Source organism: Ascoidea rubescens (assembly GCF_001661345.1).
Source record: "Ascoidea rubescens DSM 1968 unplaced genomic scaffold ASCRUscaffold_5, whole genome shotgun sequence".
NCBI lineage: Eukaryota > Fungi > Ascomycota > Saccharomycetes > Ascoideales > Ascoideaceae > Ascoidea > Ascoidea rubescens.
Genome location: NW_017962917.1, coordinates 512,760 through 523,782, shown reverse-complemented (window position 1 = coordinate 523,782; position 11,023 = coordinate 512,760). Strand labels below are relative to the sequence as shown.

The following is an 11,023-nucleotide window of genomic DNA, read 5'->3' as shown; positions in this document are numbered from 1 at the left end:
TATATGAATTGATGAAAAATGTTCCTGAAAGAATAAGAAATATCTCGTTAATAGGGAATATTCATTCAGGGAAGACATCATTCCTAGATATGCTAGTATTACAAACACATGCAGATTTGAATCAATCACAAGATTTGAAATTTTTTAAGCCATTAAGGTATACAGATAATCACATTCTTGAAATTAAAAGAGGGATATCGATTAAAACAAGTGCAATGACATTATTGTTACCTAATTTAAAGGGAAATTCATTTGTTTTCAATATCCTTGATACTCCAGGACATATTAATTTTCTTGATGAAGTTGCAATAGCACAAAGACTAAGTGATGTTTCAATATTAATTATTGATGTTGTTGAGGGATTAACAATGGGAGCTAAAGAAACTCTCAAAAACGCTATAATTAACAATAACAGGGTTAATTTAGTTCTTAATAAGATGGATAGACTAATCCTCGAACTAAAATTGCCATTGTTGGACGCATATTATAAACTTGAGCATGTTTGTGAAGAAGTTAATAGTTACATGATTGAAAATGTGAAATTGTTTGAAAATTACAAACATCCAAAACGATTTTCACCAGAGTTGGGCAATGTTTGTTTTGCATCACCAAATCTAGATATTTGTTTTAATTTAAGAAGTTTTGCGAAAATTTATTTTGATTTTTATCAAATCAATAGTAATAATACAAAACAAAAAAGTAATGAAAATGAAATTGAGAAATTTTCAAAAAGATTGTGGGGAAATATTTATTATAACAAAGACAATGGAAGATTTAGTCGAAAGCAGAAAGATATTGAAACTAAAAACACATTTATTTATTTCATATTGGAGCCGTTATATAAAATTATTACGACAACAATAAGTAAAGAAAATGAAGAGTTGAGATATTTATTAAAAAAGAATTTTAATATTTGTTTTCCCAATAAGATTTATAAATTGGATTCGCAAATATTATTAAAAGAGATTTGTAAGAAGGTATTTGGAAATCAATCCAGTGGATTTGTTGATATGATTGAACACAGCGGGATGTCACCAATAGAGAATTCAGAGAATAAGATTAAGAATACGCTTGATTATTCATTTGAGGATAATAAAGATGTTTATGAGGATAATTTTTACATTGAAAATTTAATAAAATGCGATAATGAAGGACCATTAATTGCTCATGTATCAAAATTAATGGATAATGAAGATGGGAAAAAGTTCTATGGTTTGTGTAGAATTTTTTCAGGAAAAATTCAAGTTGGAGACGAAATTGATGTATTGGGAGAAAATTATTCAAAAGAGTTCCAGGAAGATGTTTCCAAATGTATAGTTGAAGAAATGTATTTACCTTGTGGTAGATACAAAATGCCGATTAAAGAGATGGGAAGTGGAAATATTATTTTAATTGGAGGAATAGATAAGGTAGTTAGCAAGAGTTGTACCATCTATGGGAAAAAGGCAAATGAAGAGGAAATTGAAGAAGAAGAAATATATGAGTATGTTAAATTTAAAACAATTAATTATTTGGTAGAGCCGATTATTAAAGTCGCAATTGAACCTGAGATTGCAAGTGAATTACCAAAATTGTTAGAAGGATTTCGAAAGATAAATAAAAGCTATTGTGGTTGTGAAATAAAAGTTGAGGAAAGTGGTGAACATGTTGTGATTGGTAGTGGAGAAATGTATTTGGATTGTTTATTACATGATTTGAGAAAATTATATGGTGATATTAATGTTAAAATCAGCGAGCCCTTTAGTAAGCTTAGTGAAACATGTTTGGATATTACAATGAAGAAAATTTTTGTTGAGTCGAGAAATAAGATGAATAAGATCTCGATAATTTGTGAACCATTAGATGAAAAAATTGTTGAGGATTTGAACAGAGAAGAAATTAGGTTTGAGGAAATAAATGAAATGATCAAAGGAGATTTGAAGAGAAAAAGACAAGTTGGGAAGATTTTTAGGTATAAATACGGATGGGATGCGATGGCGTCTAGATCGATATGGAAAACAGGACCAGATATGAAGGGAAGTGACTTACTAATCAATGATTTAGTTATTGAAGATGAGGAAGAAGTTAGAAAAATTGAGTATGTGAAAGAGAGTATTTGTTCGGGATTTAAATGGAGCATAAATCAAGGTCCGTTGATGGATGAACCGATTAGAAATGTTAAATTCCGAATAATAGACTTGAAGATTTCAAATAAAGCAATTGAAAGAGGAGAAGGAGAAATAATTCCCATGGTTCGAAAGGCGTGTTATATTGGTTTGCTATTATCGAAGATTCGGGTGATGGAGCCTTATTATTTGATTAATGTAATTTGCAAAGAGGATTATTTGAAATTTATCAAAGAAATCATAGAAAAAAGAAGAGGAAATTTCATTGACAATGGCAAGCTAATTAGCTGCACACCACTAGTTGAAATCAATGGTGTAGTGCCAGTAATGGATTCAGCTGGAATCGAAGTGGATATCAAGATGGTTTGCTTGGGACAAGTGAGCCTACTGATGAAATTTTTCAAGTGGGACATGGTGGAGGGAGATCCCATGGATGGAAGTGTTTTTCTACCCAAATTGAAGCCAGTACCTCTTGAGAGCTTGTCAAGAGACTTTGTGATGAAAATACGAAAGCGAAAGGGCATCAGTGGCGAGCCCAGCTTGACCAAGTATCTCGAGAACAGATAGAGCGCATCCAGCAAATTCAGCTAATTCGGCTAATACCACACAAACCACAATCACATGAAACTTTCAGCGCTCTTCACGCACTCCTCACGCGCCTCTCACGCACTTTCTTGCAAGGTGGAGAAGTCACGTTTGGCTTAGTCAGCTCAGACTAGCTCGGGCTCGTAGTCCTGCGGTGTCCTGCTGCTTCCGAAGCAGTGGTGCTGGTGCCTCGCCCCGTGGTGGTGGTATATATACTTCGATTGTCGCTGTTGCTGTGCTTCTGCTTCTTTTGCTCTAGTTCTGCTTCGTCTTCCCCAGCTTTTGCTGTTTTGTTTTTGCCTCCTCTACCTCTTCTGCTGCTTCTGCTGCTTCCGCTGCTTCTGCTGCTGTTGCTTCTGGCCTGCTGCTTTCGCTGCTACTTTTCCGAAGCTGCTTCCCACCGCCAACTGCCCTCCACGCTCCTGTTCGATCCCACTGACACTCTCACTGCCTGTTTCTCGTTGGCTGTACAACTGATCTGTTCTTCTCCAACTGCCTGTGTTTTCGATGCTTCTCGACATGGCTGATGAGTGCAACAATTCTCTTTCCAAAAATATCAACAATATCAATGCTATTCTTAATGGTTCTACCAAAATCATCAAATCCGGTCTAGCCTCACCTCCAAACATCGTCGGCAATAATCTGACAACTTCCATTCCCACCAATATCAAACCAAAACACAATTCCAACCTCACTTCAAATAGTCTCGATGCCCCTGAAAGTATCGGTCCCAATTCTCTGACAAAGTTGTCGTTTTTACAGCAAGCTGCCCTCAATAATTCAAATTTAGACTCGCTAGATGATTTAAAAGTTGATGATTTCGAAACTGCTTTATCCATATATAATCAAGAAATTAAGAAACAAGCTGAAAAACAAATTGAACAATTAAAAAAGTTTCAATTGCAGAATTTGCTTCAAAAGCAATCCTTTCAGTTCAACAATCAACTTGATAATAATAATAATAATAATAATAATAATAATAATAATAACAATAACAATAATTTTGGTCCCTCGGATTTTTCACTTTCAACCAATCTTTTAAATTCTTCAAATTCTTCAAATAACTTTTCAAATAACTTTTCAAATCAATTTAATAATCTAAATAATCTAAATAATTTCACTATAAATGATTTATCAAAGAATCCTTCAATACCATCTATTCAACCACCTCAATCTAATCTTCCTTCTAATCTTAATCAGCAAAATTCATCCATAAATCGAATATCAAACAATACTCAATCTCTAATAAATATTAAAAATAATAACAATAATGATAATGATAATAGTAATAAAAATGATAGAAGGCAAAGTCAAACTTTTGAAAATCTAACTTTTTACTCTCATCTTCAACCTCATAACTACACTTATAATAAAAATAAAGATTTTGAAAATCTTGAAAATTTTGATTCAATAATCTTTCAAAATCATAGTATTAATAGTAACAATAACAATAAAAATAATAACAATGATAAAAAAAATAATTCCAATGATGATAATAACATTTCCATAAATATAACTAATAATCTAAATAATAGCATAAATAATAATATTGATAATGATATTCCCAACAGCCTGGATCTTATTAATAACTTTAACTTTGATAGCCTTTTTAATATCAATAATTCATTGAATGAAAATCAAAATATTTCATCAAATAATGATGATTTAGAAAAATTATTTGATTCTTTATTATCCGAAAATGAAAATAATGCATTACAAAACTTTTTTGATAATTTTTTAAATGATTCAAATAATAAAAACAATAACAGTAATAACAATAATAACAATAGCGATGGCAATAGTAATAATAATAATAACAATAATTTAAATGATTTAAATAAATTAACCCAAGATTTAATCGGCTCAACTCCCCCTCAAAATCAAAACCAAAATACAGATAGGGATTCTTTTAGTAATTCAATGGATGAAATATTACGAAATTTCAATTACGAAATTAACCAGTCTTCAATAAATACTAGTAATCAAAACCACATTAATAATATTAATAAAAACGTATCCACAAATAATAATCAAAGTTCATCTCGTTCAAACCTATCAAATTTATCAAACCTATCGGCTTTCTTGCTAAATCCTCCATTGGTTTTATCAAAAAATAATAGAAAATCTGACTCAAAACCTATCACAAATAATTCAAATTCAAATTCAAATTTTGTAAATAATAGTAGTAATAAAAGCAATACAAATTCTATCAACAAAGGCCAATCTCAAAATTTACTCATTTTACCTTTAACTAAAAAAAAACGAAAAACAAGAAAAAAATTATTGTCGGAAGAAGAAAAAAGATTAAATCACACAACTTCGGAAAAAAGAAGAAGAAACTTAATAAAAGATTCTTATGATAGGTTATGTTCAATTTTACCTCTAGAAATTCCCAACACAAACAATAAAATTTCAAAAGTTAAAAAATCAAGAGGTGAAAAGGCAAATTCAAAATTTTATGTATTAACAGTTGCTGGTGATGAAATTGAAAAAATAATAAGTATTAATGACCAGTTGATAAAATTATGTTACTTGAATAATATAAGTTATGAAAATCCTTTTTTTGAATTGAAAAATGAAAATAAAAATGAAAATATTGAACCTACCAACTCTATTCAAATCAATAGTGAATCCAATCAACTTGTCAATAGATCACTAGAGATACAGAATCTGCTAAATGATAATAATAGTGAATCAAGAAAACTCTTAGAATCAGATATTGCTAACAAAACTCACTTTAATCAAAAATATCAACTTCAGCACAAGAGTCATGACATTTCTTTAGTAAAGAATATTAGTGATAATCTCAATACTAATGCCAATAAAAATAGCATGAATGAACATTTAACTAATATTGAGGTTTCTACAAGTATTAAATAAAAAAGCCTTTACAAAAAGTTTTATACATATTCAAGCCGCTTAATGTTTTTAATGACTAAATAATGATAAAATAATGATTCAATGAGCAAAAAACTAAAGTTGTGGATAAAATTTTTGATTATTGTCTATGTAGTAATTACTTTGAAATTATTCATCATCACTCCCATCCTCATCCTCATCTGATTCACTTTCTGAAAAATCATCTGAAGCATTATCATTTTCCTTTTGCAGTAAGTCATTTTCTTCACCGCCAACTGAATTCTCAATTGTAACGTAATACCCATTTTCTTGGAGTGATTTTTCAAGATTATCTAATTGACTAGGATGACAACTTAAGAAAACCAAGCCATCTTTAGATTCAAATATAGGTAAGAAATATTTTTCATAAACACATATTAGTTGATCAATGGTAACTTTACTCAATTCTTTCATCAATCTATGATCGTAGTTATGGCCTCGTTTTTTCAAGAAAAGATTTAAATAATTTTGTGTAGCTGCAGAATAGTTATTTTGTGAACGTGTTGCTATAGTGTTGACAATACTGCTCATCGCAGCTTTGATCAAAATAGGTTCTAATGTGGTTTTTCCACTAATAATATTTTCCACAATTTCTTTGGCAACTTTCAATGCTTTTTCAGAATCAGATGCTCTGTAGACAGAAAAAACCATATGGCCCATTTCCAAGTCATGGTAAATATTAGCACCATAAGCTAAACCTGCACCTCTGACGCCTTTCCAAAATGGACCTTCTACAGCTTGAAGATATTCACTTGCAAGATAAATTGCAGGAATATCTTCATCGTTAAAATCTTTTGGACCGCCAGAATAGAGAGCTTGAAGATATGATGATTCAGTTGCTGGAACAGGTATAATAAAGGCCTTACTTTTTCCTTCTTTACCAATATTTGAAAGAAACTCGATTCCACGAGATACTTTATAATTCGCTCCAATTTCCCCCTGAATGCTTTTTGAGGAATTGACTAAGGCTTTCCAAGATGAAACCGGATTTTTCAAAGTCGATATACTACCAGAGATAAATATGTTCATATTATTTAAAGTAAATAATGACTTTCTGATTGTCTCTAAATCATTCAACACTGAACTTTTTTCACCGTCTTGAAGTTTTTGAAGTACATCTCTTAATTTCTGTTCACTATTTATACTGCTGATCATTTTTGATAATGATCTATCTGTCAAGGAGACTTTATTATATAAAAATGATAACATCAGTCCTCCATCTCTTTTACAATCTGGCAAATTATTGAGTGTCTTTTCAAGGAAAACTTTAATTCTTGATTCATCAAAAACTGTAAACCAGAGAATATTTGTTATCCACTGGATTGCCTTATTATAATTTTCCTTTTTAAATTGGAATTTTATTTCAATTACTTCATTAAATGAATTAAAAGAGTGGTTAAATTCATAACTATTAAAGTTTTTATTAAGTTCAGAGACTACTAATTCATAAGGCAAATGAGTGCCATCTTCTAAGATAACAGGAGATGCAAAAATGAACTCAAAAATTGATAAATAAGGTAATAAATGCAGTGGAATTAAAACTGAAGAAAAAATGATACTAATTTTCACAAAATTACTTTTAAAATTCTCAAAATGGAATTTCAATGGGAAATTTGAGGGCAAATCATTTATTATATGATTATAGGTTGGAGATTCTTTATCGTTTAGGGAATCATCTATAGTTGAAATGGTTTCAGTTTTAATAAATTGGATCTTTTCAGGGTCGGGTTCACCGAATTTGAGAATGAGTTCATCAGGAATGGGAATATTGTTTTTGTCTTCAGCGTTTTTTAGTTTTTCTTTTAATTTGTCTAAACCAGACTGACCCAATTTACCAATTCTATCTTGGATTAATTTTTTATTATCTTTTTTATTTTTTAGGTATAAATCCTTTGAGGGGACAATTAGATTTAGGACAGAATGATTGTTGATGATTTTATCATGAGCAAAATCTATCCATTGAGTGGAAGACCAACTAGATAAAGTTTGATATTCAGATAAATCATCAACCCAAGGTTTTAAGTCAGAGCAATCTTGATTACCGTAAAGAAAATCCTCAACTACAGTATCACAAATTATTGAGGTTGAATTTTCTGATTTGAATAGATATTTCAATTTTTTAACTTCGATTAAATCTCTCATTCTTGTTAAATCAAAATTTTGGAGAGTGAAGTGGTGCTTTAAAACACTAAAAAATTGAGATTCAAGTTGTTGCATTTTATTAGTTGGAACACCGGTGAAGACGAGTTGAAAAGCAAACTGTATAAAAGCGTCCTCTGAATAATCTACATCTGCAGCAAGGGGATCATCAATTTCAATGAAGTTTTTATAGAATAAAGAGACGGAGGAATCGGATAAATAAAAGAATAAGAAATCAGTGGCTAGTCTAGCTAGTGTGTTACTGAGATCATCAATAATCCAAGAGAGACTCAATTCGCCCATTGATTCATCTTTATCAGGGAAATTGACAGTTTGAACTATACTTTTGGTTAAAGGAATGATAACATTCGGATAATGAAAGGGTCTTTGTAGGAAAATGGTATCTGTGGATAAACTTGGTAAATTGTTATCAAAATCAATCATTGTTTGTAGCAATTCAGACTCATTGACTGAACCGGAGACAATAACACATAAATTGCTTGGTCTATAAGAGGATTTGTGAAAATCTTTAATTTGATGATTGGTTAAAGTTCTGAGATTTTCCATCAAACCGCCAGTCTCAGAAGAGTAAGGAGAATCAGCACCATATAAAGCTCTTGAGGCTTGTAAAAAATTCAAGAACCAAGAAGAATTTTGGATGCCTTGCATTTCAGAATAAACGACACCTTTATCCTTTGCATTGCCATCGACATGGTATACCTCAGTGTAGCAAAGCTCGTCGGTCAAAGTTGGGTTCAAGATGTGGTCTAGATAGGCTGGCAACAATTTGTTAAAGCCCTCCCAGCCAGCAGTGTTCAAGGTATAGACAGTTTGATCAGTAGCAGTCCAGGCGTTGGTATCGGAATACAATCTTTTGGCCAAGGTGTCCAACAAGCCCTTGTAGGGGAAGTTCTTCGAGCCACCAAAAACAAGATGCTCAAGGGTGTGAGGAACACCAGAATCGTTGTTGATCTCGGTGGCGACAGCAAACTGGCCACTAACGATGGGGGACAGCTGGTTGATCAAGACCAACTGCAAGCCAGTCTTGGAGGAGACCCACTTTTTGACGTCGCAGGGGGCATAGCTAACATCAAAGGAGGACTTGAGATCGAATTGACCTGAGGAAGACACCATGGGGAGAAGTTGGGGGATGAAGAAGAAGCTAAGGCAGCAAAGGAAGCAGAAGAGTTGGAAGCACAGGAAGCAGAAAAAAGAGCGGCGTAGGCCCACAGTGGTGGAAATGCGCTGGAAACGCGCAAAAGCGGGCAAATTGCTCAAACGCCAGAAAATGTGAAGTGATGAATCGATGAGTTTTGCATGGGAGATGTCGTTTTCTGAGCTTGGACTGGAGCATTTTTCTCCTGGAGTTGTTTTGTTTCTGGTTTTGTTTCTGGTTTTGGTTGTGGTTGTGGTTCTTCTCTGATGAGAGGTGTGTTGGTTTCTGTATTGTCTGCTGGATCTCTACTGTTCATTAGCTGTGTTTAAGAGTTTTGCAAATGCCCTTTTCTCCAGTAATCTTGGTGGATGATCCAATCAATCCTCTCGCATATCGATCTTTGATTGAGAGCGTTGTTGATTTGATAATCGTCCGAGGAGAGTATAATGTTGATGTTCCCAGAGATAGTGCAAGAGATATTACAGAGAGTGGTGATGAATCAATTATTCGGATTTACAATTCGACAGTTAATAAGAATTTGAAGCAATTGGATTTTATCATCACGCCCAAGATCGAAGATACTGATACGTTGGAGAGATATTTGAGCAATTTCTACAATTTATCGAGGTCGATAATCAGTTTAAAAACCAGCAAATATTTTCGTGAGAGAGTTGAATTGGAGCAGTTGAATGGCAAGTATTTGATTAAACCGAAGATTTTCACCAGCGTTTTATTTAATTTAAGCAATCTCGATTTTGAATTGGAGTTGTATAAATGGGATACGATAATTTCGAACGAGGAGAAAATAATTGAGGATTTTATATCGAGATACTACTATGTTCAATTGGGTGGTAAAGGTAGGAAGATTGACAAGTTGATCTTTTCATTAGATGATATTAAATTACATCCCAAGTCAGTTCACCCGGTTGTTCCAAGTAATAATAATAATAATAATAATAATAACCAGAATTTAAATGAAAATGAGTTTTTAATTTCATCAGTTGGGGGAACGTTTGATAATTTACATGATGGTCATAAGATTTTATTGTCTGTTTGCAGTTTTTTGACTAGGAAATTGTTAATCATCGGGTTAACAGGATTTGAATTGTTGAAAAATAAAGCTAATATAGAATTCCTAGAAGATTTCGAAATCCGAGAGGAAAAAATCTTAAAATTTTTAAGAAAAGTGAAATCTAAAACCTTTATTGTTAATGATGATGATGATGATGATGATGATGATGATGATGATGATGATGATGATAATGATAATAATAATAATGATAATAAAAGTGAAATTCATTTTAATCTTGAATACAAAATCATTCAAATCAACGATGTGTGTGGACCGACAGGCACAATAAAAAACATCGAATCATTAATAGTCACCAAAGAGACTCAAAAGGGCGGTGATGTGGTTAATTCGAATCGAGTTAAAAAGGGGTTTCCAGTGCTAAAGATCCATATAATCAATGTTATCAGCGATAAATTCCAGTACGATGAGGAAATTCCAGAAAATTTTGATATAAAAGTTGATAAGTTGAGTAGTTCTCAATTAAGGGAAGTTGAATATAATGAGTTTAAACGATTTAAGAAATTTTTATTAAATAATTGAATAAATAGTTAAGTAGTTAAATAGTTAAATAATTAAATAATTAAATTAATTAGATGAAATTGTGTTAAATTAAATTGAATTGGGTTATTATATGTATAGGAATATGCGATTAAAGTGAAATAACAATAAGATGAAATTAATAAATAGTAGAGTAGAGCCAGAGTAGAATTAGAGGAAAATCAGGATTAAAATGAAAACCGTTTAATGTATTCGATAGATTGAATAAAATGACTTTTACTTTAATTCATTTTAGTTTATTGTAACTTATTGTAATTTATTGTAATTTACAAATGGACATACAAAATATTAGATAAAATCCCCATATGACTTGATTTTTCTTTTTTCTCTTTGAATGTCTAAATGTAAAAAGGTTTTATAATGGTTTAAGCTTAAATTGAAATTGGTCAATTCCAGGGAGCAGCAGACAATTTCAAAAGAATAGCAAAAGCAACAGCCACGTTGGTTGAGAGATAGTAATTGTGAAGAAGTTGGTGAAATGAATCAGAGAGAGGTTGGAGAGGTTGTTAC

At 31.8% G+C, this 11,023-nt stretch overlaps 4 protein-coding genes across 4 annotated transcripts; 3 read left to right on the top strand and 1 right to left on the bottom strand.

The window, feature by feature from the left end:
- Nucleotides 1-376: 376 nt before the first annotated feature.
- Nucleotides 377-2,716, top strand: SNU114 (U5 snRNP GTPase SNU114). Its single transcript, XM_020193092.1, has one exon. It carries the CDS (start codon nucleotides 438-440, stop codon nucleotides 2,670-2,672), a length of 2,235 nt encoding a protein of 744 aa, XP_020047824.1. The 5' UTR covers nucleotides 377-437; the 3' UTR covers nucleotides 2,673-2,716.
- A 219-nt stretch (nucleotides 2,717-2,935) lies between these two features.
- ASCRUDRAFT_142904 (uncharacterized protein) lies at nucleotides 2,936-6,051 on the top strand. The gene has a single exon (XM_020189189.1). The coding sequence runs from the start codon at nucleotides 3,198-3,200 to the stop codon at nucleotides 5,568-5,570; it is 2,373 nt and encodes a 790-aa protein (XP_020047823.1). The 5' UTR covers nucleotides 2,936-3,197; the 3' UTR covers nucleotides 5,571-6,051.
- SDD3 (Sdd3p) lies at nucleotides 5,718-8,861 on the bottom strand (the record flags this gene model as incomplete). Its single annotated transcript, XM_020193826.1, has 1 exon — nucleotides 5,718-8,861. The coding sequence occupies one exon, from the start codon at nucleotides 8,859-8,861 to the stop codon at nucleotides 5,718-5,720; it is 3,144 nt and encodes a 1,047-aa protein (XP_020047822.1).
- Nucleotides 8,862-9,719: 858 nt separating this feature from the next.
- On the top strand, nucleotides 9,720-10,495 carry ASCRUDRAFT_69999 (uncharacterized protein; the record flags this gene model as incomplete). Its single annotated transcript, XM_020191736.1, has 2 exons — nucleotides 9,720-9,740; nucleotides 9,851-10,495. The coding sequence occupies 2 exons, from the start codon at nucleotides 9,720-9,722 to the stop codon at nucleotides 10,493-10,495; spliced, it is 666 nt and encodes a 221-aa protein (XP_020047821.1).
- Nucleotides 10,496-11,023: the final 528 nt, after the last annotated feature.